At 39.1% G+C, this 27,734-nt stretch overlaps 1 protein-coding gene across 4 annotated transcripts in view; it reads right to left on the bottom strand.

Annotated features, from left to right (window-relative positions):
- ecm1b (extracellular matrix protein 1b) overlaps nucleotides 1-26,972 on the bottom strand; it is a 40,522-nt gene extending 13,550 nt beyond the window's left edge. The window contains exons 1-6 of one of the 4 annotated variants that reach the window (XM_052143674.1): nucleotides 26,735-26,963; nucleotides 22,974-23,009; nucleotides 22,793-22,858; nucleotides 22,606-22,677; nucleotides 21,495-21,763; nucleotides 18,833-20,235 (exon numbers count right to left, since the gene is read on the bottom strand). In XM_052143674.1, the coding sequence (XP_051999634.1) occupies nucleotides 20,023-20,235; nucleotides 21,495-21,763; nucleotides 22,606-22,677; nucleotides 22,793-22,858; nucleotides 22,974-23,009; nucleotides 26,735-26,804 (726 nt within the window). In that variant the 5' untranslated portion in view covers nucleotides 26,805-26,963 and the 3' untranslated portion in view covers nucleotides 18,833-20,022. Of the gene's footprint in view, nucleotides 1-7,061; nucleotides 7,308-18,832; nucleotides 20,236-21,494; nucleotides 21,764-22,605; nucleotides 22,678-22,792; nucleotides 22,859-22,973; nucleotides 23,010-26,734 lie in introns of those variants that run through there. The other 3 variants (XM_052143677.1, XM_052143676.1, XM_052143675.1) reach the window with 3 other exon arrangements.
- Nucleotides 26,973-27,734: the final 762 nt, after the last annotated feature.

Below are 27,734 nucleotides of genomic sequence, written 5' to 3'. Positions count from 1 at the left end.
TTAAACAGCCGTGAATTTCAATTGGATCTTGTTCAAACCTTGTTTGCTCTTAACTATCAGCTGTAATAAATGATATCCCCATTGAAATACAATATGTAATAAAACAAGATTTCATTAATGATATATTTAGCTTATGTATATAACATTCAATAACTATCTAAAATGAATAAGGGACACTATATAAATAAATACTAATACAACAGGCTGGAAAAATAGACATTTATTCATTTTAATATCTATTTAGTATATGTTGAAATTTGACACGGGCGGCATATATGGGAAAGTGTACCATTAGATCGGTTTCATGCTGATTACGTTTTTTACATTGTTTTCTCCCATACATATAAACGAGTTTAAATGCCAACACCATCATATATCTCGAAAGGATTGAAGCCTGTCAACCAAAAGTTCACTGATGTTCACAAGAGTTCACTGATGTCATTAAATGAGACTATTTTTTATTCCATCCGTTACTCCTGGTCGGATTCTTCCGTAAATATTTAATTTATACGTAGGGTTACATTCTACCTAAATGTAATGGTGCAATGCACACATATTTAGGTGTGTTTAAATTGTGAATTAGTGCCCATTTACGCCACAACTAGGCCAAGCTGTAACGTAGCCTAAATGTAGCTGGTGCCACCGAACCCCCACCGGGTGTCACGAACCGAACAAAAACTTTCAATTCATGTGAAACTGAAGCTTAAACACACATATTCAAAAATATAAACAAGGAATTAGATCTAACAGACTCATCCATCAAAAAAACTTAACTCGGCTGTTTTGGAAACATTTAAATGACTGAATGAAGACTACTGATGTAAATTATGCAGACAAAATCATAGAAAGAAACACATCCTTGGGACAGGATGCTCCTCTAGTCATCCAACAACAAACTATAGTTTAATATTTTTAGCTGTGGTGATTTTAAAGTGATGAATTAAAAGATGTACTTTTTGTAATATTTAAGCATGCTGACAGCACACAGTGCATTGCTGTGACATTCTCAGTTGACTTTTGTTTTTGTACTTTTATTTTGAAATTTCCTGTTTAGTTCCTGTTTCCTAGTCTTGTCAATTCCTGTTTTCCCTTGTTCATGTGTCCGGTTTTCATTGGTTTATTGTTTGATTACTTTGATTCAGTTCTAGTTTGTCATTGGTTTTAGTTAATTGTCTTGTTATCTTGTTTTAGAGTTCTGTTTGTTTATTGGCCTTTGTCACCCATGTCTTGTGTATTTAAACCCTCATGTTTGCCTTTGTAACTTGTCAGGTATTGTACTTGTAACCTTGTTGTTCTGCCATGTCGTAGTCGTAGTCGTAGTCGTAGTCGTAGTCGTAGTCGTAGTCGTAGTCGTAGTCGTAGTCGTAGTCGTAGTCGTAGTCGTAGTCGTAGTCGTAGTCGTAGTCGTAGTCGTAGTCGTAGTCGTAGTCGTAGTCGTAGTCGTAGTCGTAGTCGTAGTCGTAGGGTCCTTGGTTTCTTGTTTTGTTTACTTTCACACTGATAGTTAGGGATTTGGTTTCACGTTTGGAAGAATAAACTGCACTTGGGTTCATCTTCACATCATCATCATCGTCTCAGCCTGTTTTGTGTCTTCAGCGTTACAACTGCGTGTAGTTGCTATCAGTGTGTAAACGTTGAAAAATGTAGTCTTTTCGTTCTCATTAATTAAAGCATTGCTTCTGTAAAATTCATTGTGTTCAACAATAGATGTCAATTTGAGTCATTATTGGGCTTTAAACTGCCTGCTGTAAGCATTGTTCCCATTATTATGCATAGTGCACAGGTTTATTTGTAAGGTGCTGTGGACAGTATTTAGCAGCTGTGTCTTGTTTTGAAGGCAGCACGCTAGCTGACGCATCCTTTTCAAGGCTGCAGTATATTGAGTGTCCTCCTTTAAACAAGCCTTGTTTAAACAAGACAGCCTTCAGGACAAACTTATCATGGTTGCTATGACAGCACACCACTTTAACAATCGTGAACACTCTGAACTCCTAAGATGGGAATGTACGAGGTAAATTTTAGAGATATAAATATGTAGAGAGAAAAGAAACGTTTACAGGTGCACTTTTAGTCTAGAATACTTTATTTTGATCATGTATTACTATAATTATGCATATTATATTCTCTGCACCCGTCTACTGAGGTACTTCAACATGAGTAGGCCTACAGTAGTTGCATTTGAACATCATATTTAAGGGCAAATTGGCATAATTTTATTTAGATGATGTTAAATTCTGTTGAAGCAAAGAATTGTTGGTTGTGAGTGGCCACAAAGGAAACACCTCATGCATCCTGTGAAAGAAGGTCGCATTCAGAGTGTCCTACTTGCTTTTCTGAGGTGTGACCTCTGGAGGATGCAGCCTTTGAAACGAGACGCAGTCTGTTGCCGATTCTTTATGTTGGGGTGTCTGACAGACAACGGATTAATGTAATGAACTGATATAGAAGAAAAACTGTTTTATGCCATGAAAGACATGTTGTGCACCCACTATAATCTTACATTTACACACTTTAGAAGTTCTCTGGTCACATTAGCACATCACTGATCTCGGGATGTGCAGAGGTGAAAATTTCATCAAAATGTTGGGGGGGCAATAAACATAATTCTCAAGAGCAATTAATTAATGATATTTTAGGGGGGACAACCCTCAGATGGGGCTGGGGCTGACTGACACCCCGAAAAGGCAAGGCCCTATTGATTTCGTTATAATATTATTTTTCTTACGACTATTCGGGCACTTTTGGGGCTCTTAGCGTGCTCGAAAACTCTGGAAACTTTGAACACGGGTCAGAACACGCGACCATTAGGGCCGGGCTGAAGTTGGTACCGGGCCGTGGCAGGGCCCGGTCCGGTACGGGGACGGGGTCCGAAAACTTGGTCCATAAATCAAACACCCTTGCATGTAATAATATGAAACTCGAGACACATATAGATCTCATCGTTTCATATATCCTTCATACTTTTACTTTTTACCCCAGCCCAACAGGAAATCGTCTATTTAGGGTTGTTTGGAAAACGCATGCAATGGAATTTGAAATCCTCCTCCTAGAGAATTCCACCAGTCGCCACGAAACTCGGTCAGCATGAAGTCAAGACATTGAGGATGAAAAATTGCCGGCGGATTTTTGATATCTCGAACGGTTTGGCCATGGCGAGGAAACGAAATGATGGCGCGAAAAGAGAAACAGGAAGTGTGTTATAACTTCTGCATACATTAATTGATCTCGATGAAACTTCAGCAGTGTGTTCGCTGTAACAGGCCGATCTCATGGATGTGACTATTGTGAGTCAAAGTTATAGCGCCACCAACTGGCAGAAGGAAGTGTGTCACTTTCAAAATGCTTTGAAATCACCCTCTTATTTTTACCCGATTTACTTAAAACTTTTGGTGTGTAATGTAAACACACGGCAGATGTAGACATGTGAAAGGATTATTGATATCTTGGATACTGTTGCCGCGCAACGCTTCAAACTCGAATATTCTTTTTGATGCTTTTGAGACTCTTAGCATTCTTGAAATTGCATGAAACTTCGACAGACACATCACATTTATTAGCCAGTAGACATGGGCAAAGTTTCAGAAACGGGCGTGGTGCAGGGGCTCAGTAGCGCCACCTTTTGACAAAAGTGAGGGGGTTGGTTTTATACTTTGACCCACAGTCACAAAACTCAGTAATTATGTTGTTCTCATCGAGCCGGACAACTTTCTAATTTACAGTCATTAGCTCAGACCAACAGAAAGTCAGATATTTTGGTTTGAATGTGGACGTTTTGGAGAATTTTCTCTGCCTCTCCCACTGACCCTACGTCTCTCTGTGTCTGGGGGGAGGGGGATGATTTGGCTGTTGAGTGAGAATGCTTTTATTTTTGTTTTTCAAGGTTTTGGGGCCCTTACCGTGCTCGAAAACTCTTGAGAGTTTGCACACGGGTCAGAACCCGCGGCCATCAGGGCCGGGCCGAAGATGGTACCCGGCGTGGCAGGGGGGCTCGACAGCGCCCCCTAGAATGGGATTCGAACACTTGTCCATATATCAAACACGCTTGCATGTAATAATATGAAACTCGGTACACTTGTAGATCTCATCGGGCCGAACAATTTTCGTGCTCTAAGTTTTACGCCAGCCCAACAGGAAGTCGGCTATTATAGTTTATAGTTTATTTGCACATATAAGATTTAAAATACTACTTTACAAATCCATTAACGGAAAAAAACAGAAAGAAAAAACATACTGTGCGGGAGAGAGTGAGAAGACCATGAGGTCTTATAAAACCACCTCCCCAAAATCTCATTAAATGGACATAAAATTACATGATCAAGCAAGACAATACAATCAATACATCAATCATTTTAATATAACAAATTAACAAGATAAACTTAATTATATGTTAACATTTTTTTCAGCTCTCTTTTAAAAGAGTTTAGAGTGATTTTAGTCTTTAAAACGGGGTCTAAATGATTCCAGAGGGAAGGCCCTCTGTATTTCAGTGTAGATTGATCAGCTGTAGTTCTACAAAAAGGAAGATAAAAATCTTTACAACGCCTTGTGGCATAGGCGAAGAATAAATGAAAAAATTATTAAAAGCTCTGGGCATATTCACATACTTATACATAAAAATATTTATGCAATAGATGTTAACATTATATATTGTCAAGAAGTTATATTTTATGAATAGCGGAACAGATGATGACAATCTATTTGAATTACTCATAATTCTCAAGAATTTCTTTTGTATTAATAAAATCTTATTTAAATATGTTTTGCATGTTGGGCCCCAAATAATATTACAGTACAGAATGTGGGGATAGATTAAACTGTAATATAATGTTTTCATACATGAAATATCAATTAAAGAGCGAACTCTACTCAATATACCAACAGATTTCATTATTTTTCTGCAAACATGTTGAATATGATATTTCCAGGTTAGTTTTTGGTCGACAATGACACCTAAAAATTTTACTTGGTTCACTTGGCTAATTTTTAAACCATCAATTGATACCTCTATGTCCTGGCAATCTCCTTTGTTTTTTTTACTAAAAATCATAAAATTAGTTTTTTGTATATTAAGAGAGAGTTGATTAACTTTAAACCATTTAGAAATATTTTGTAATTCTTCATTTGCTTCTCTTATTAATGTGTCAATGTTAGAATGAGATAATAGAAGACATGTATCATCTGCAAACATGAGTGGCATAACATTTTTACATACAACTCTTAAATCATTGATATAAACTAGAAATAATAGAGGTCCCAAAATGGACCCCTGCGGTACCCCACATAAAAGTTGTCTCCTATTTGAGCTCAGGTTGTTAACATAAACATATTATGGGTTGTTTGGAAACACATGCTCTGGAATTATATATATTCCTCCTAGAGAATGAATCCAATCGCCACCAAACTCGGTCGGCATGAAGTCAAGACATTGAGGATGCTACATTCCGGACGGATTTTGGATATCTCAATTTCCTCGCCGTGGCGAGGAAATTGATTTAGGACTAAAAAAGGACACATAAAGTGTGTTATAACTTAGTTAGTTCTATCTACAGTTACAAAACTCGGCGTGTATATTGTTCTCGTCGAGCCGAACAACTTTCTAATTTACAGTCATTAGCTCCGACCAACAGAAAGTCAGATATTGTGGTTTGAATGTGGATTTCTTGGACTTTTCTCTCTCTGTCTCTCTCTGACAGACAGATGTCCCCTGCCATTCTGTGTGTGTATGTGTGTGTGTGTGGAGGGGAGGGGGAGGGAGCCGGACAGCTTTCCAATTTACAGTCATTAGCTCAGACCAACAGAAAGTCAGATATTTTGGTTTGAATATAGAACACATGTTATAAATTCTGCGTACATTAACTGATCTCGATGAAACTTCAGCAGTGCGTAAATTATAATTACATTAATAAACCTGTACAGAGACCTCCGGATAAATACTGGCCTTCTGGATTAACACGTTTAAGTCCTGCAAAAGATATTGACATATGACATCAAAAATGATTCTACATTTGAATTACCTCATAGATGTGACTATTGTGGTTCACGGTCATAGGCCCTGTCCCAAATGGCACACTTCAAATTAATTTTCAGTCTTGTGTACTTATTTCGTGTGTCCATTAACCCGAGACCGTAGGGTGTCTCATTTTTCATTTTAGGTATCGGAAGGGTGCTCACGCATACTTTGTGGTTGATATGTGCCCTCCATGCGCACTTTTGCAGAGCCCACGCTGATGCGAGCTCTACAACAGCACACGTCTTCTCGACGGTCAAAGCGAGGTTACGTTATTGCCCATCCTGCACCGGCTTGGGCCCGCGATCGCTGCTCGCAGCAATATTTTATTTTGTGTGTGTGTGAGTGTGTTTACCAGTTTTCTTTTTAGCATCCACATAACCACCAGAAATACGTCCACTTAGACGTTTAGACAATTGTTATATGCATTTTTTATTTTATTTTTTTGCATCAGTCTTGTTGCATAATAAGAAAATGCGCAAATAATTGTAAAATTGGTTAACCGCGATTGTTTTCTCAGACGGCAATATAACAGTCAAAAACACCGCGGCATCCCTACATTAAATATTTTATTTATGTATCTTGTTCTCCGGACCCATTTGGTTCCCCTCAATGTTCAAACTAAAACTATGCCATTGGTGTAGGGTCTAAAGTTAAAAATATAATCCAAACAAACCTTCCCCATCCAAGTGTCTAACAGGTCTTTGCTCCAGATCTTGAAAAAAAAATCATCTGTGTTAAAAATGTGCAACAACCAAAAATACAAAAATTAAAATTGCGCAACAACCATGACATCTGCGTCTGTGTTTGTTTAACTGTGCAATCCATATAGGCCCTACACGCTCAAATTATCACAAGCAAATACGGTCATTGCCTTTTGACAAAACATGAACAAAATATTAAACCATCGTCAACCCCATTTATTCATGTTTTCTTTCTCTTATATCCTGAAAATATAACTATAACAAGATTCCTGAGACATTTAGTTTAATCTCTATATTTCTGTGGAGATGACGTGAAAACACTGGTGTGATGTAGGAATAAAAGTATTTACCTTCCGATGCCTCGCACACAAGAACGAGTAAAAGCATCAAATGAAGTCCCAATACGCGGGAAGAGCCCATGTTTAGTGATGTGACGTCTGTCAAATACTTCTCGATGGATGTGTGTGTCAGACACCGAGTCTTGCTAACTGAGAGTTGTCCGTTCCGCCTTTGCGCTTTTAAAGACAAACTCGTGTTACTTATGCCAAGAGTAAAGTTCACGATATATGGGAGGAGGATCAAATCGGGGATTTGTTGCTTTTGTTTTGGACTTGCCCTGGCACTGTCAGCCTAGCCTCTTAAAGGAACAGTTCACCCAAAAATTAAAATTCTCTCATTATTCACTTACGCTGATGCCATCCCAGATGTTTATGACTGTCTCTATTCAGCAGAGCACAAATGAAGATTTTTAGAAGAAGCTCTGTCAGTTACTTATAATTGAAGTACACGGGTGCCAGTAGTTTGATGGTCCAAAAGTCATATTTAGACAACATAAAAGTAATCCATGTGACTCTAGTCGATCAATGAATGTCTTCTGAAGCAAACTGATACGTTTGTGTAAATAATAAATGGAAAAATAAAACATTATTAACTTTTAAAAAGAACTTCCAGCTAGCAAATGATGAGAAGCATGACGTAAGCGTCTCATCGAGTTCACGTTACGAGTTCTCGCTTGTTTACAACAGAAGAACGAACGTCACTTCAAGAATTTGGCCATTTCAAACAGCATTAGAGCCTTGGATGGATGCATCGATTTAAAGTGAAAACTTTTTAATTATCGACTTGTTTCCAACGTAATCCTATCGGAATCGAAAAAATTCTAAATGTGGGGGCAAAAAATGCCTTTGTTGCTGCCCGTCTGGCACCAACAATCATGAATACTTTCCGGATGCACTGTACAATAGAATAGAATGGAAGGACTGAAATTTCCAAAACAGTTGGTTCCCAGTAAACAATTACTGTCTTTCAACGTTGAAATATGGTTGAAAATAAGTCGGTCCGCCTTGGACTGGTTTACGACGTGATTTCAACTAAGTAGTTTCGGCTGGACTGTTTGACTATGTGTTTTCAACTGATCATCTAAGATGTTCAACTGATAATCTAAGACAGCTAGGATAATTGTTATAGGCTACATGCTAAAACAACGGAGAAAACAAACTACCAAACCATGTTTATTATTATCTCAAATAAATTTAAAGACTTTTACATATTCCGTAAGTAAGGAATAATTGACGACGGGCCGTTGAATTATTAGAAAAATAATGCACACCCGGGGTGGTAATGCGGTCACGACGCGAAGCGGATTGCCCGTTACACCTCGGGTGTGCATTATTTTTCTTAAATTCAACGGCCCGGCGTCAATTATTCCGCTTATACTACAGTTACCACACCTCGAAACATTGTTCAGATGATGTGATTCTAGACGTTTGTCAAGTTTTTGTCATTAAAACGCTCTTGTATGTAGGACTAATTTCTTACGCATCTAATCCCATGCCTCCGTTGCTAATTCCAAAATGTCATTTTAGAGTTAGTAACGGAGGTTTGAGCCACTGACAGCAGACTAATGCAGTTATTAATGTAGTTATTAGAGAGACAGAGGTTGCAATAATGAGACAGAAAATCATGTGCGTCATATTATTTAATTTATTTATTAATTCATACGTTACAATTCATTCGTTAATTTGAACAAATTTATTTATTAAAATTAAACTGCACGTTTCCATTGATGGTGAAGTCAGACATCGAAAATGGCAGATCAAGCGCATTGGGCTGCATGTTAGCAGAGGTTTTTTTTCCCTGGTGATCCTTGGCTTGGTTTTCGTTTGTACTTTTGTTTCCTGAGAGGATCAAGCTCCATGTCTTTCTTTCTTTAGCGGAAGGTGCCCAGTAGCTTCTCAGGCTTGTTTCACACTTGTGCCCATGACAGACATGATCTGTCTGCTCTCCAGCCCTGCCTCTGACAACATTTGAACTGCAGTGCTTCTTAATGAATGGTTGGTGTATCTTTTGTTGTTGCCGGCTGCCTTTGATGTCCTCTTCCGTTTATTTGTTTTTTCATCTGAGCTATCCAATACTGCGGTCGCCCAGTTGTTAAAATGTTTATGTTCACCATAAATATTAAAATTTACTTCCGGAAAATTAAAATAGTCTGTCATTTTTTTCCTCTTGAAGTTGAAGTGGATTTGTCGCTGTCACTTCTTGTTATGAATTGTATCCTATTTTCCGTTATTACAGTTGACTACGCGAAGTGATATGGAACTGTAATGCAGTCAAGACCTGCCTGGAACTACTTTAGCCGTGCGTTTCCCTGAAAATAATTGCACACCTTAGAACGTTCTCAACCAATCAGAATCAAGCATTCAACAGCCCTGTAGTATAATAAAATATATACAATCCACGGTTGAATCATGGAATCCATGGTTGAAGATTTACGTCTATTCAACGTCTAATAGACGACTTTTTTGCTAGCTGGGTTATGGTTACGATCAAAGAACATATTTAAAATCAGGAGTAAAATCTGAAAACAGCATCACTTTTTTCAGGCTGGATCAACTAATGCTTGTACGCGTTCTTGAGTTGATTGAAGTTGAAAAGACATCAAATTGACATCAAATTTGATGTAAAAAAACAGGTCAAAAATGCTAATCAAACTGATGTCAAGAACTGACATTGATTTGATGTAAATTGAACATCAAACATATTGGCCTACATATAGATTAAACAAACTTCCTATTACCACCCAATTACCACTGGAAGAAATTCAAATCAAATCAAATCACTTTATTGTCACACTACCATGTACACAAGTGCAACAGTAGGTGAAATTCTTGTGTGCAGTTCCGAGCAACATAGCAGTCATGACAGTGACGAGACCTATACCAATTTACAATAAACAACATATTACACAACACAATTTACATATCAAATGTACACATACTTACACTACACAATAATTATATACAATGAACACTAAACATTATACACAATATAGAATACACATACAATAAAATATATAAATAAAGAGAATATTAAATATATATATATATATATATATATATATATATATATATATATATATATATATATATATATATATATATATACAGTAGTTGATTGCTGTCCAAACTGAATTTAAAATGATGTTATACAGCATCTTCAAAGAATGTTGAATATTTTATGTCAAATTGATATCAAGGTGCCCACTGGGAGGCGATGTCTTTATCTAAAAGGTGATTGGCTCTTTTACCTGTAAGACGGAAGTTCCAATTTCTCCCATTAATTTTAAAACCAGTGGACCATCACTGATCTCTCTAAATATACACAACACAGGCAAAGGTCCTGCAGTGTATTTATTTGTCCTTTCCTTTATTTAGTTTAGTGTTTGTTTGTTTGTATGCAGACCTATACATTGTAGTGTATAGTAGGTTTGGTTTAAATATTGTTTATTTTCTTTTGCGTCATTTCTATAATCTCATTATTATTTTAGTTTTCTGCTACACCTAGAGCCACTGAGTTCAGCATGATCTGCACTGCAAAAGTAGGTTCGGTGCCAAAACTATCCGCTCATTGCCGGGGGACGCGTCACCTTGCGACTCATGCTTGCAATGTAAAAACCACTTGACTTGTAAAGGGTGCAATCGGTTCATGGGCGCCAGAAGAAAACACGCTGCTCACACCTCTCTCATGCCCCTCTCACGGAGGATTTGTGAAACCGGCCTTAGGTTTTGGGTAAGGTTAAAAGTGTAACTATAATGTAATTAAATGCAGGTATTTTAAATTACTTACTTTAAGTACAATGCATTTAATGAATTTGGCGCAGCTTATGTTTAAATGGTTGAACAAAAATATAACCTCATAAAAATTGCAACTGAGGGGCAAATAGTTCCCGTTACGTAAAGGTTAATTTCGGAGAATTACATACTGAGTGGCCTCAAAAAGTATGTGGGTATTTAAGCCACACTTAAAATACGTCAATGTTAGCATTAGTCAATCCAAGTGGCATTTATTTCAAAGAAATACAGTACAAAGACCTTTTAAGTAAAACATTTCACAAAAGAAGTTTGTTGGGATTCAAATTCTAAATTTTTTTCAAATATAAGCAATTTGGACTATCAGTTACACCTTTGTAAAAAAAAATGACCTTGTGCAGTTTGTTTGGGTATTGAGTCTGATGCAACTTCACCAACAAACAATGTGTATGGACAGAACAAAGTTAAAATGAAGAGGATTAATCCAGCAACACTTGTTGAAGGGAGAATGTTTATTAACAGAGTGATACCCGCCTGTCTATAACCAATAGGGCAATAGACCCACTCAAGTTATTCAACTAAATGAATATGGGCACTGGTACAATACACGGTCTCTTTTTTTCTTTAAAAGAAAACATTCCTAAAATTACACAACCAAACATAAACAACAAAATCTAAATATTAACGAAACACAAATGGCAGAGACCAGATTAATTCACTTAGTCTGAAAGTCTTAGACTGAAAGTAACAGTCTCAGCCATTTCTAGTACAACCACAAAAAACTTTTGACACACATCCACATGTGCAATATAATATACAGCCATCAAACAAATCAACGGATAGTGTTATCACTGCATCACACCACCCCCTAATAGCTGGGATACTGACTCCCCCAGTACAAGGCAAAGAAAACAAAAACACAATTATACATAAACGTTAATTACTGGGAAAAACAGTGGTCTAGAATATGATCAGCTCCCAGGAAAATCTGCCCAAACCCAATTTTACACGTTTAAATACACCTACATTCATAAACTATTAAAATATACATATTGCATTTAGACCACACATTTCAGTTAATTATACTACTTTTACAAAATATAGAAAAACACAAAATATTCAATTATCAGCCATTGAAATAAACAGGATAATCATCAGCCACAAATCAGAACACAATCTGTGTTCACCAATTATTAGACAATTAATAAGAGAACAAGTCAGTAGGAAAACAGACATAAGGTGCCTTGATACAGGATTGTTCAAATCACCTCTTCTAATTGCATTTCTATGTTCTGTGACACAGTCTTTGTGGGGGGCGGAAAGTTTCCCTATCACATTGGTACCGAATCAAATAAATTCAAATATTTGTTCTACATGTGATGAAGCTATTTATATTTAAAATGTTGTTGTTTACAGGATGATTTAAACCTTTAACTTTTTGTGAGCTATTTCTACCTTAACTAACCCTTAAAATGTGTTTCTTTGGTGTAACCTAATGAATTCAGGTTGATTCAGTGAAGTTAAATAATATTTTTGATATATTTTTGAACCAGTTAATTCAGATGTTACCATATGAAGCATGTTTTTGGTAAAAAAAAAAAAAAAGATTTCAGTGGTTTTTAGGAAAATTCTCTAGAATTTTTTACAATAGTTAACCAAATGTTTTGCTGGTGTAAATGGATCTGGAGCAGTAGATGCATGTGGAGCGGAGGGGGGCGGGGCCGGTCTGAATATCGCGCGCCCGGTCCCCAATCGGCCTGATGAGGTGCGCGAGGGATAAAGGCGGCCGGTGACGATGGTTCGAGAGAGAGAGAATTACGGGCATGTCCGTCATGTGTGTTTATGTTTGTGCTTTTGGTTTAAGTTTACATTAAAATATTATATATGTTGACAAGCCAGTTCTCGCCTCCTCCTTGCCCATCCTTTAACGGTTTTACAATGCAAAACAAGCATACTGCTCTACACCTTTCTAATTCACAACACTCAAACTGCTTTCTTTTTGTTTTCATCATCTCCTTACAAAACATTACCAAGATCCTCTTCAACTTAAACAGAGATTCAGAATGTTACCACTTGCTTGCTAGAGATAAAAACGTCACTTCGACGTTGTGCCTCTGAACTATGAAAAAAGGCCAATGAGAAGTTGGCAGACAGTACTTGCATACCCCGCCTACAGAAATTAGGGTATTTAAGCAGGCAAATATGGTGAGTTCATTCAGAAATGTTCTTCGGAGGCGATGGTAGTGCATGCAGTCTGCTGCGAGTCACACACACCAGTTCCTGCCTTTTCCTCTGATGCTCTGCATGCTGTTGGATTGACGGCGCATAACAGCAGCTTTCTCCTTCTTGCATGGCTGTGCATTTTTGCCCCTGGGTGCTTCGACAGCGCAGGCAACTCGAAAGAGTTATTTAAAAGAGGGATTTTCTTTAAAAGAGTAATTTCCTCTAAAAGCGCAAAACACAGTGGCGTTGAACGTCCTTTTCAAGACGCGTCTTTGTAAAGATGCCTTTCCGCCCCTGTGTTGTTCCTGGATGCGGTAGAGTGCTATCCACTTCAGACGGCCACAGGCGTTGTCTTGTGTGTCTGGGCAGCGATTACACAGAGGCTGCGTTTGTGGAAGGTTCATGCTCTCACTGCGAGGGCATGACCATGGCAACGTTGCGGTCGCGGCTTGCTTTCAACAGAAAGCAAGCCAATCCAGCCGCCCCCCGCATTGCTCCTTCTTCCAACGGGATTGAGGATGATGCGGCTGGCGCTGCGGGTCCGGACGCTGCTCACAGCCTCGCCCCCCACCCCCCACGGTCCCATTTTTCCCGGAAGTGCACGATGAGCTGACGTCATCGTGGAGAGCACCCCTCTCCACTCGTCACAGCGCCACATGCTCTCGCTACCCTCGACGGCGGAGCGGCCTACGGGTACACGGTGATTCCCCAGGTGGATAGGGCAGTTGCGCTCCACCTATGCCCTGGAAACCCTACCACCTGGCGGGGTCACCCTGTGCTCCCCTCCAAGCCCTGTATGACAACATCCTCGCTTACCGCGAAGACCTACAGCGCCGCTAGACAGGCCGCTTCCGCTCTGCCCTCATGCAAGTCCACCAGGCAAAGGCGCTCAGAAACATGCACGGGGGTGGCCCTGATCCTGATGTGTTGCAGGAACTGCGCTCAGCGACCGACCTTGCCCTTAGAGCTACGAAGGTCACAGAGCAATCACTCAGGCAGGCAATGGCCACTCTCGTGGTCCAGGAACGTCATCTATGGTTGAACTTGGTCAAGATGTGTGAAACCGACAAGGCTCGCTTCCTCAACGCCCCTGTCTCCCAGTTCGGCCTCTTTGGCGAAGAAGCAGACGGAGGCAATATCTCACATCATGCCCCGCCGCAAACCTGCCGCCATGGGCCATGCCCCGTCTGCACATTCTCAAAAACAGAGCTATTTCCTTTGTCTCTGGGTCACCTGGCCCGCAAATGCCATTCTCATGGTCTCATTCCAGATCTCAACAGTCCCGACTTCCTGAACGCGGTACCTCAGCCCTCAGCCCCACGACTGTTCCCCGGCCAGCCGGTTCAGACGAGTCCAGAGGACACTAACATCGGACCTCCTCCTCAGTCACGAACCCGCCCCCTGCCGAGCGCACGGAGCAAGGTAAGTGCTTTGAGTTTTTTCTCAGCACAAAAGCCTCAGGATGCACCCTTGCCTCCCAACGCCGCATTACCTGCTCTGCCCTGCTGCGAAGCCCCGCTGGGTACGTCAATAATACTCGTCCTTCAATACCGAATTGAAGAAGGGTCTCTACAGCCCTTACTTCGTTGTACCCAAGAAAGGTGGCGACTTACGACCGATCTTGGACAGACGCACTGGCACACAGCTGGCCCACGGGGCTGCACAAGTAAGCATTTTCCCCAGTGAGCATTCTTGCACAGGTTCTGTGCAAGGTCAGGGAGGACGAGGAGCAAGTCACCCTAGTGGCTCCATACTGGCCCACTGGGACTTGGTTCTCGGACCTTACGCTTCTCGCGACAGCCCCTCCCTGGCTAATTCCCCTGAGGAAGGACCTTCTTTCTCAGGGACGGGGCACGCTCTGGCATCCGCACCCAGACATCTGGAACCTCCATGTCTGGCCCTTGGACGGGACGTGGAAAATTGAGCCGGTCTACCACCGGACTTACGACCGATCTTGGACTTGCAAGTTTTCAACCGGGCTCTGCTCAAACTCCCGTTCAAAATGCTCAAGCAAAAACGTATCCTGACTTGCGTCAGGCATCTAGATTGGTTCGCAGCGGTAGACCTGAAGGACGCGTACATTCACGTCTCGATTCTGCCGCGACATCGACCCTTTCTACAGTTCGCGTTCGACGGCCAGGCGTATCAATACAATGTCCTCCCTTTTGGCCTGCCTCTGTCCCCTCACGACTTCACGAAAGTCGCAGAGGCAGCCCTTGCCCCGCTCCGAGAAGCCGGCATACGCATACTCAACTACCTCGACGACTGGCTCATCCTGGCCCCCTCGCAAGAGTTACTATGCACGCACAGAGACCAGGTGCTCAGGCACCTCAGCCGTTTGGGGCTTCAGGTCAACTAGGAAAAGAGCAAGCTCACCCCGGTTCAGAGCATCTCTTTTCTCGGCATGGAGTTAGACTCAGTCTCAATGACAGCACGTCTCACCAACGAGTGTGCGCAGTCAGTGCTGAAATGCCTCGCTTCCTTCAAGCCAGGTGCATTGGTCCCTTTAAAACTTTTCCAAAGGCTCCTGGGGTATATGGCATCCTCCGTTTGATGATCACCACCGCCTGCCGCCAGACATTCAAACCCTGGACAGACCTCCTTTACGGGCAGGAGTACCCTTGCAGCAGGTGTCCCGGCGCGTCTTGGTCACAACCGACGCCTCCAGTTCGGGTTGGGGCACAGTGTGCAACGGGCACACAGCTGCGGCCCATTGGAAAGGGGCCCCGCTGCGCTGGCACATCAACTGCCTAGAGTTGTTGACTGTTTTCTTTACCCTGAGGAAATTTCTCCCACTAGTCAGGTCAGACAGCACTGCAGTGGTAGCGTACATAAATCGCGAAGGCGGCGTACGCAGCGACATCCCCGGCAACCTCAATGTGATAGCGAACGCGCTGTCACGACAACCCTTGCCCAGTGGAGAGTGGAGGCTTCACCCCCAGTCAGTCCAGCTGATTTGGGAACGGTTCGGCAAGGCCCAGATAGAACTGTTTGCCTCCTGAGAAACCCCTTCCACCAGGCACCTTTACGCCCTAAAGTGGCGCCTGTTCGCAAATTGGTGTTCTTCCCGGGCTGAAGAGACCCACAGAGATGCGCAGTTAGGTCAGTTTATTTCTACAAGAGGCGCTCCTGAAAGAGGGGCTCTGTTACATATTCTCTATTTTTGCCTTGACTTTTATGTTGAAATTATTGTTTAGTTCCCCATTCCTGTTTACTGTTAGTTTTGCAGTCCTTTGTAGTTTCTTTCTCAGACAGCACTGCGGTGGTAGCATACATAAATCGCGAAGGCGGCGTATGCAGCGACATCCCCGGCAACCTCAATGTGATAGCGAACGCGCTGTCACGACAACCCTTGCCCAGTGGGGAGTGGAGGCTTCCCCTGATTGTTTCCCCAGGTGTTCCTCGTTCCCTTGTGTTTTTAAGCCCTTGTTTCTCCTGGTTTCTTTGTCAGTCTTCACATGTGTTGTTATGCTCTGTGCTTTGGTTCCCTGTGTTTTGTTCCTGTGTTTTGTTTATTTATATTCTGAGTACTTTGTTTATTTTTGTTTCATTAAAGCTGTGTTTAGATCCTCATTTCTCACCTGCCTTGTCAAAATACCTCGGGAGTCCATTGTTTTTCAATAATTAAATGGGCCAGAGTCAATTAAGACATCTTTCAGGGTTTTATCTCAAAACATTTTCTGGTTGTCGTCCCTAAAATTTCTTCTGCCACGGATTCAGCGTCTTGCTTAGATACAGTCCAAGCCTTCATTGCTTGTTCGAAAATGTCACTTTAGAACTAGCAACGGAGGATAGCGAGGATTGCGCTGCTTTATTGGAGCACTTACTGGAGTAATAAGGTAGTGCATTTGTGCATGTGTGAGTGAGTTTATGTTTGAGGGAGCAAAAGAGAGAAACTCGTAAACTGAGAGAGATCATTTCTGGGATTACCATTTTTGTTGCAGCTCTTGTCAGAAGTAACATAGCTTCAGAATAGCCAAGATGTATGTTTCAGCAGCAGTGAGTGACGCCATATTTCCGTGGTAACCCTTAACAGTGGTGCAGGTGTGTCTGTTTTTACTGGCTAGTAAGTGTGTGTGTAATGTGTACATGGATGTGTGCCCAAATGTGTGAGAGCTTAAGAGGGTGTTTCCCACAGATATTTCAGATAATATAGAAACTGTTGTATTAATCAAGTGTATCTTGCTTTGATACATCTCGAAAACTAGCAACAGAGGATGCACTGATTTTCAGCATTGAAGTAACAAGGTAGTATGTGTGTGTCTGTGTGTGTGTGTGTTTGAGAGAAAAATAGAGACACAGAGAGATCGTGTGTGGAATTGCCAGTGTTTTAAGTAGCTCTCGTCAGGAATAACATCGCTTCAAATTGCCAAAGTTTAAGTCTCAGCAGCAGCAAGTGTCACCATTCTTGTACAGATTTTCCATTGCTAAACAATTGTTTACAATCCCACTGAGTCGCTAGGGTAGAAACTGTTGTATTTATCAAGTTGCGAGGGGTGTGGCTCTATTTGTTGGTCGAGACTTGAGTCTTACTGTGTGTGTAGGGGTGGGACTAGAGAGAGAGAGAGAGAGAGAGAGAGAGAGAGAGAGAAAGAACAGAGAGGAAACTCAAGGATGCTTTTCAATTGAAATTGAAATTAATTGGGTGTCTGGGTTACTCAGTGAGTATTGACGCTGACTTCCACCCCTGGAGTCGCGAGTTCATATCCAGGGTGTGCTGAGTGGCTCCAGCCAGGTCTCCTAAGCCACCAATTTGACCGGTTGCTAGGGAGGGTACAGTCACATGGGGTAACCTCCTCATGGTTGCGATTCGTAATTCTCGCTCTCAATGGTGCACGTGGAAAGTAGCATGAGCCTCCACATGCTGGGAGTCTCCATGGTGTCATATACAACGAGTCACGTGATAAAATGCCCGGACTGACTATCTCAGAAGTGGAGGCAACTGAGGCTTGTCCTCCACCACTCGGATTGAGGTGAGTAACCGCGCCACAACGAGGACCTACTAAGTAGTTGGTAATTCCAAATTGGGAGAAAAGGGGATAATAAATAAATAATTTTAATAAATGTAGGAAATTACAGACATTACTGTTTGTCATTCTTATCGGATGTACTATACTTAACCAATGTCTTTGTTTTATTTTGTTATTTTGCTGTGGTAGCCTGTGCAGCTCTTTGAAATAACTTAAATAATTTGGTCAAGTGATACCTTATGGAACATGCATTCAAGACCTGGAACTACTTCATAGCTGTGCGTTTACTTAAAAAAATTATAACATCTGTCAACTAATCAGAATCAAGCACTCAACAGCCCTGTGGTATACATTTTAATTTCTTAATATAAAAAGGAATCTTGTCTGAAGATGGGCAAGCAATAAGAAAAAAATCCAATTTGAGACATTTATTTAATTTTATTGGGAAAATAAATAAATAAATACCAGAAGTAACATCATCCAAAACATTGTCAAAAATCTTTTTAAAATTTGGGGTGAATTGATGGGGTATAATTTCATGAGAAATTAATGCAAAAACAATTGACAGCATAACATTTTAAATAGTTAATTGTGTATTTATTAACAATCTTGAGCAATTAATTTATTTGTTGCTGCTTAAAAGCAGACAAAAATGTGATTATTCTGACATGCACAAGCTAATTATCTTGCAAGAAAAAAAGGAAAGGTATGTTCAAGTGTGCTACAAAGAGGACTATAAGTTGCTCTAGTGTGCTTCTGTTTAATTATCCTTTGTAACTTGTACATTTTGTTGTTTTCTGTTGTATTAGTTTAGAAAAAATTGAGAGCAGAAAAAGAATACAGCAGTTAAAAAACATTTTATTATTTTTGATGAATGGAATTTGTGCATAGAACAGATATTTAAAAATATTATTTGGAGTTTCCATCTATCATGTAATATAAACAATAATGTGATGAAATAAAAATGGGAATAAAACCAAATCACATTCATAATGAAAATGTATCGAGTCAAAAAATCCAAATAATAGAAATAGCTTAGCATGTATAAACTAGAAAAAACATCACGGTCTATCCAACCAAACTCTTGGTTCACTCAATGTTTCTGTACACAACTCTGTGACATTCCAAATGTTTGAAAACAAAAAACAAACATGCATTCATTTTATTTTTTAATTTTCCAGCCACATCCATAGACATGGAAAGGAGGGAAATGGTTGGCTTTCCAGCTTAACCTGTGAAGTGCTGTCAAAATATTGTACATATTAAAAATAAATGACAATTAATTAATGTTATTTGAAAACTGCTGTATTATCTGTTCATCTCGTTAACGAAAGGATTGACAAGTATTTTTATTTAATCAACAATAATGAAAATGATGAGAAAAAGAAGATTATGATGATTAAATGATTTAAACTTACTCTTTACGAAAATGTGAGGAGAAAAAAATAATACTGAAAGACATTAACAGTGCACTTACAATGTTTTCAAAAAGAATAATCAAGAAAGAATGAAGCTACTAAATAATCCCGTCATTGAATTGAGCTGATCACCGATCAACTGTCTAAAACACGGAAAATTAATCAGTCCCTAAAATGATTAACAACACCATAACTTCTAAAACAATAATACTAACACGAGCTAATACTTTATACTTTTATATGCTGTTATATCAGGAGCGCAGGTTTGCACAAGAACAGTTTTCATATGTTATATTTCATTATATGATTATAAATCCACCCCATGTTCAAAAAACCTTCTTCAATGTTCTCATTTGCCTTTTAAAAGGTGCACTTAGTCATTTTTGTCATCTTGGAATGACACCAAGCCATGATTAATTTAAACCATTACTTAAAGTGTCCTATAACAGGGCAGTTACTGGATTACACAAGTAGTATTCGGATGGTCATGTGATCTTCTACATTTGTTACAAATTACAATTCATTTCTTAAGTATTACAACTTTTTTCATGAGGAAACATTTATAGAATGCACATTTAAACCCAAACACACTGGTTAAACTCCAGGAGAATACTACCCTTTGCAAGCATTGGGGTTATATTTGAAGCCTTTGACCTTGAGTGGAGTGTAGGCATTTGAGACCTCAGAAGAGACATTGTATGAAGAATCTGAAACCTCTTTATCGAAACACGTCCATCTGGCCTGCTTTGTCTTGTGGCAGCAGGAATACTGACTGGTTTTAACAGAGAATTCTTCATCGCAGAAAGCAGAAAGAGTCCTCTTCCACTGAATGATGAGAAAATGACATTTTTTTAGAGATGAGTAGAAAGGCATGACAGAGAAAGACAGAGAAATGAAACACTGAGCAGCCTATCAGTAAACGCTCAAGTTATATTGAGTGTGATGGTGAAGAGGAAAGTATTGTATGTGTTTGGACCATGTTCAAGGCTGCTTATTACTTCTGTAACGGCCGTTCAGATTCAGACCACTAGTGTTTTTCAATACTTTCTCACCAAAGACCAAATAGTGAAAGGAAAACAAAGAGAGATTTCAACTAAAGAATCCCTATATGTTGTATAAGAGAGCACAGATATCCCCCTGACTGTGCATTTCATCCATACAGTAAAAACACTTACAACACAACCATAAAAACTGAGCAGGAAAGTCAATGTATATGCAGTAAGTTTTTATGATTAATCTATGGAATTATTTTACCAAATTAACAGTAACACTTTACAATAAGGTTCCATTTGTTGACATGAACTAACAATGAACAATAATTATTAAGCATTTATTAATCCTAGTTAATGTTAATCTCAACATATACTAATATATTTTTTAAATCAAAAGTTGTTTCTATTAACATTAGTTAATATACTATGAACTTACATGAACTAAAAATGAACAATTGCATTTTTATGAACTAGCCTTAACAAAGATGAATAAATGCAGTATAAAATAAGTTGATGATTGTTTGATCATGATCCCTAATTCATTAAATAATGTTAACTAATGGAACCTTATTGTAAAGCATTACCAAATGAACATTAAACTTGAAAAACAGCTGTAGACAAGCTGAAGGATATGAAGGGTAATCTAAATAATCACTTTGGATAAAAGCGTCTGCCAAATGTTTTTCTGGAGTGGTGGTGTAGTGGGCTAAAGCACATAACTGTTAATCATAGGGTCGCTGGTTCGCTCCCCACAGCCACCACCATTGTGTCCTTGAGCAAGACACTTAACTACAGGTTGCTCCAGGGGGGATTGTCCCTGTAATAAGTGCACTGTAAGTCGCTTTGGATAAAAGCGTCAGCCAAAATGCATAAATGTAAATGATCATGTGCACTAAGAGAGAGGCTTAAATCACAGTGGCATTGTTTAGCGCTACAAGAGAACTATATGACAGAATTAAACATTTTTGATGACCTATTCAACACAAACCAATAAAAGTCTCTTTATAGACAAGGTTGATGAACCCTGTCCATTGTTCTATCTCTCTGTTTCACATGCCTGATAAAATAAGGTAATGATGTAGGTATTCTCACCGCTTGTATAGCACAACAGATTTGCTCTTCCTGTGTTGCATTAAGGCCACAGCACACACCATACCACGGCTGAAGTCGATTGACAGCATCAGCCTGACGATGCTCCCTACCAAAGCCACTCGAAGGAAACATGTCTTTAGGGTATCGGACCGGAGCTTTACTAAATTTACAGATATCTTGGAGGTTGCCGATAGTTGGAAAGGCTGGTGGGAAAAGAATCTCCGGCCCCATGTTGGGTCCCATGGAGCGAGGACCTAAAACTCTGCGTCCTGAAAATATTAAGATAAAGAACAGAAAGTTGAAGATGGAATTTTCATGGAGAATGGAGAAAGATGACAGACTGTTGAAGCAAAACCTTGGCATAATGTTGGTAAACGTTTGTGTACTTTCTGCAATAATTGTGGGAGGAAATCTGTGAAATTCCGTGGAATCGATTTAAACAGTAAAATGTGCCCGTACCACATTTTTATTAATAGCTTAAAGCATAATCTAATTAGTCAAAATATTTAATAAACGGTAACACTTTACATACATGTACCCTTTGTTACATTTTTTTTTAAAGAGTTCATTAATGACTAAGTCATTATCTAAGGCAATTATTAGAATGTGGTTATAACAATATTAATATAAAGGGGACATTCATGGGATACTTACCTAATAGTGAGTATTTTAACATAAATGTTATAAATGCTTTATACACTTCATCATACTTATATTAATCAAAAACATAAAATGTCTTAATTTGTGTTTTATTTCAAAATGGCAAGTAAAAAAAAAATTTGTATTATAGTGAGATTAAAGAAGGGATCATGTAATTTCGCTACAGTCCGTTTGTGTTTATATTAATTACTTGTAATGTCTTGACTCAGTTGTATTGTCACATTCTTGTAATTATATCTGCATTTGTAGATAATTTATAAGTCATTAATGAACCCATTTTAAAACACTTAACGAAGGGAACATTCAAATAAAGTGTTCTCTATTAAACAAACACACAAGGGGTGGGGGTGTGTAGGACTTGGGAATCACGGGTGTTCAAATTCCACGGATATCCACAGGGCTTTCTCAGCTCTCCACTGAAAACACCTCATAGTTGTGCATTCAACTGTACCACTTCTGACGTCCTCAGGATGAAAATTTGTGTCTTCTATTGGGCTCATATCTGGCCCTGAAGAGGCTGAAACTAAATGCACACAAAGAAACACAAGAATGGTTGTGAAACACCTTCAAACTTAGTCATCAATTAAAATTTATTTATTTTTGCCTAAAAAACAGGGAAGCAGATAGTGAGTGCCCACCTATTAGTTTCATCAACTTGGACATGTCAGGAAGTATTGGTCTCTGTAACATCATATATTTCATCTCTGAAAGGAGAAGAACAGAAAAATACTTTCTCTTGTTTTAATATAAATATATTTGTTTATATATTTTGTGGTAAGGATTAACAGCCAAAGATGCATATGTAAAAATGTGGCTTACCCTCAGGTGAAAGTGTCACCTCTCGCTGAAGTTCATCTAAGACCAAAAGAAAAAACACATCAAGTTCATCAACTGAACTCCATTCAGTTGACCTTCCCACTATGTTTGTGTCTCTTTAACCAGACTCAACACATGTTTTGGTGACATCAAGGATGCAAAAACTCCAAAAGATTTCAAAGTTCAGGGTCATACTGTTCTCTAATCAGTGTAAATGATTAAGTGAAAATTTGGCATTTGTGATGATGTCTGTCATATTGTGACAACAGTCCCCCCTCTGCTGAACCAGTTGGTATCGCCCAACTAGAGGGGGGTGTCACATAGTTCCTGTTACTGTTCTCAGTGCTGCCCAGGATGTATGAACTCACAGTCGTTTATTATTACTGGATGAGGATTTTTAAAAATGCTTTTATAAATAATGCTGAGGTGGATTTAATTCACAGGTATGAATCCTTGCAATTATCAGTTTTTATTAAAAATAACTATCCAGTGTAAAATGTCTCCAAATGGATATAAAGCATTTTAAGATTTATATGCAGCTAAAAGTAGGCTTCGGTTTTGAAGCGTCAAGCGCCCCCTGCAGGAATAAAACTCATAAGATAGTCAATGGCTGCCAACAAGCATTTTCGGTCTGTAGGTCTGCAATCCACACAAAACTTTCGTATGAATTTAGAAAACATGAAACACATGAGTCATATGTGGAGTCAGTGAAGATGTTAAAGGCATCCAAGAAATTATCAGTTGTTTTTCATGGTGAAGAAAGCAGACTTTTAACGGGTAAATGTTTTTCTGAAAAGTTAACCCTAATGGTTTTTCTGAATGTTTGATATCATATAAAGATTTAAGAGTATGCACTGAATTAGGATTATATGGTTTATTTAACTGTAAGAATTTAGAATCCATGGTTAAAAACCGTTAAATGCTTTATTTAAATGTGGCAAAAAATATTAGATATAATTAATAAATATATAATAGAATTTTTTTTTTAAAGATTTTGTAAGCATAAATGGGAAATCTCTTGCGCATATGTGTGTACTGGAGCTGTTACTATGGTTACGGACAGTGGGCGCATGGTGCTTTACTAATGGCCAGGGTAGGGTTGCACCAGCTGTGCATAAGGTCTTACATAAGTTGAGATTTAAAGTTCACACTAAGGACTTAGTAACTACTAGTTGGTTTGTAATCAAGTCAGTGCTTAATTTGGTTGCACCACCTGTTCTTAAGGCAAGACTTAACTAGTAGGTCGTAAGCTCTCCGTAAAGTAATGTCTAGTTGCACAGTGGTGATTTCTTAGGGCCAGCAAAGCCTTCTCTGCTAGCATAACATGCCTAATAAATAAATATTTTTTCATCCTTTCATTCTCATTTACCTTTTTGCCTATGCATTTTCAATGGCTTTACACTCCTAATTCATCTACTAACAAATAACAGAAACAAAAAGTTTATCCAATCAGAATTTATTCCTTGATGCTTACAAGCAAAGTGTGACAACTGTTTCACAAATCGCATGCCCGAAGCAGCGTGTGAGTCTGAGCTCCACACCGTCAGGCCTTCAGAATTTCCACAGAATCCCTCAACAGTGCAAATTAATGAGCATCTAAAGTCAGATTGTCAGATTCATCAGCCAATCATATTGATTTATTTGTTCATGGTGGGTGTGGTCTTTAGGATGTGTCCCGGTCCAGGCCTTCTAGCTGGCCTTGAGTGACGCAATCACGCATTAAAGGGGTCATGACATGAGAAACCAAATTTGCCTTGATCTTTTGGTATATAAGAGGTCTTTGTATCATTAAAACGTCCTGCAAGTTTAATATTTTAAGACGTCCTCCCCATTCTAAACGAATCATTTATTTAATCAAGCTCAAAATACAGCTCGTTCTGGATTCATGGTTAGAAGTGACGTGTCGGTTAGAAGTGACGTAACAGCGTTTGCATATGACTGCCTCCAGCACAAGATAACTACGCTATAAGCGCAAGACAACTACGCTCATTTCAGTATCGCCGTGCGCCTCACAAGTGTTCAGTCGATGGACAGCGAGCTCTGACAGAGACTACTTGTGCACAGGAAAATTACGATGCCACACAGATGTGCTGTTCCTGGCTGTGGTCAAACAAAACCTCTGAATAAGCTGCCGAAAGATCCAGACGTCAGGGAAAAATGGATGCAGTTTATTTTTTGCGGACGTTCCAGTCACGGCAGTGTTAACTTAAGCGTTTGTTCTGTACATTTTAAGGATGACTGTTTTGAGAACAAATCTCAATATGATGCTGGCTTTGCCAGAAAACTGTTGCTCAAAGATAAGTCCGTGCCGACTATTCTGGGAACAACGACGACGCAAACTGTAAGTAATCTATTTTAAACTTTAAACTACTTTTTAAAGCGCAATTTCATTCATTATGAATAATCACAGTGTTTTTACTTAGTTTACTTGCATATTGTTCTGGCTGGAGGCGTCAATAATTGATACATAGGCACTGACGTTAGCCAATCATAACAGTGGGCGTTAACACTGAAGTCTTAAATGGAAAACGCCCCCAAAACAGACTGTTTGAATCAGAGGATGAGAAACAGGGTGGGAAAAGGTCATAAATCACTAGATTTTAAAAGTTTTTCTTAAAAAAAAATATATTAATACTATAATTGCACCTAAGGGAACATAATAATACAATAAAAAAAACCATGTCATGACCCCTTTAAGTGATGTAATTTGAAAGTGAATAGTGCAAGTCGTTAAGTCGTTTTCTCGCGCACTTCTTTAACTTTTACTTGAGTCAGTTTCCATGAAGTTAACTTTACCTATTCTCAAGAATGACAAATGGATACTTTATAAAACACTGCATGAAGGATACACCTCATGCATCCTCATAATTCCTGTGAAAGAAGGTCGCATTCAGAGTGTCCTACTCGCTTTTCTGAGGTGTGACCTCTGGAGGATGCAGCCTTTGAAACGAGACACAGTCTGTTGCCGATTCTTTATGTTGGGGTGTCTGACAGACAACGGATTAATGTAATGAACTGATACAGAAAAAAAAAAACGTTTTATGCCATGAAAGACATGTTGTGCACCCACAATAATCTTACATTTACACACTTTAGAAGTTCTCTGGTCACATCATTGATCTCGGGATGCGCATAAGCGGTGGTGTGCCCAAGATCAGAGCGTCTCTTATTTCCTCTTATTTATTTATTTTGTGTGTGTGTGAGTGTGTTTACCAGTTTTCTTTTTAGCGTCCATCTAAGAGTCAAAAATACCGCGGCATCCCTACATTAAATATACCTTATTTATGTATCTTGTTCTCCGGACCCATTTGGTTCCCCTCAATGTTCAAACTAAATCTATGCCATTGGTGTAGGGTCTAAAGTTAAAAATATAATCCAAACAAACCTTCCCCATCCAAGTGTCTAACAGGTCTTTGCTCCAGATCTTGAAAAAAAAATAATCTGTGTTAAAAATGTGCAACTACCAAAAATACAAAAATTAAACTTGCGCAAGAACCATGAACATCTGCGTCTGTGTTTGTTTAACTGTGCAATCCATATAGGCCCTACACGCTCAAATTATCACAAGCAAATACGGTCATTGCCTTTTGACAAAACATGAACAAAATATTAAACCATCGTCAACCCCATTTATTCATGTTTTCTTTCTCTTATATCCTGAAAATATAACTATAACAAGATTCCTGAGACATTTAGTTTAATCTCTATATTTCTGTGGAGATGACGTGAAAACACTGGTGTGATGTAGGAATAAAAGTATTTACCTTCCGATGCCTCGCACACAAGAACGAGTAAAAGCATCAAATGAAGTCCCAATACGCGGGAAGAGCCCATGTTTAGTGATGTGACGTCTGTCAAATACTTCTCGATGGATGTGTGTGTCAGACACCGAGTCTTGCTAACTGAGAGTTGTCCGTTCCGCCTTTGCGCTTTTAAAGACAAACTCGTGTCACTTATGCCAAGAGTAAAGTTCACGATATATGGGAGGAGGATCAAATCGGGGATTTGTTGCTTTTGTTTTGGACTTGCCCTGGCACTGTCAGCCTAGCCTCTTAAAGGAACAGTTCACCCAAAAATGAAAATTCTCTCATTATTCACTTACGCTGATGCCATCCCAGATGTGTATGACTGTCTCTCTTCAGCAGAGCACAAATGAAGATTTTTAGAAGAAGCTCTGTCAGTTACTTATAATTGAAGTACACGGGTGCCAGTAGTTTGATGGTCCAAAAGTCATATTTAGACAACATAAAAGTAATCCATGTGACTCTAGTCGATCAATGAATGTCTTCTGAAGCAAACTGATACGTTTGTATAAAAAAATACATTGAAAATTTAAAAATTAACTTCTAAAAAGCACTTCCAGCTAGCAAATGATGTGAAGCATGACGTAAGCACGTTGGCGAGTTCACTCAAGAATTTGGTTATTTCAAACAGCATCAGAGCTTTTGTGGAAGTGCAGATTAAAAGTTAAAAACTTTTTTAATTATCAGCTTGTTTCTTACATAAACTTATCAATATCGAAAAAATTCTAAATGTGGGGGCAAAACATTTCTTTGTTATGAATTCTTCTAATTTTCTGCAGAAAATCAACATGGTATAGTAGTCATTTTAATTTATTTCAAATTTTTCTTGTAATAAACAAAGAAAAAGATATCCTGTGATACTAAACATATATACATTCACTGAGCATTTAAAGTGTCCGACATGGTCATTCACCTCAAGTTTCAATGTGTTGTGCATTCTGAGATGATATTCTGCTCACTA

Source organism: Xyrauchen texanus, chromosome 15 (genome assembly GCF_025860055.1).
Source record: "Xyrauchen texanus isolate HMW12.3.18 chromosome 15, RBS_HiC_50CHRs, whole genome shotgun sequence".
NCBI classification, from domain to species: Eukaryota; Metazoa; Chordata; class Actinopteri; order Cypriniformes; family Catostomidae; genus Xyrauchen; species Xyrauchen texanus.
Note: the sequence above shows the minus strand (reverse complement) of the source record. Positions and strands in the feature narration are given on the sequence as shown.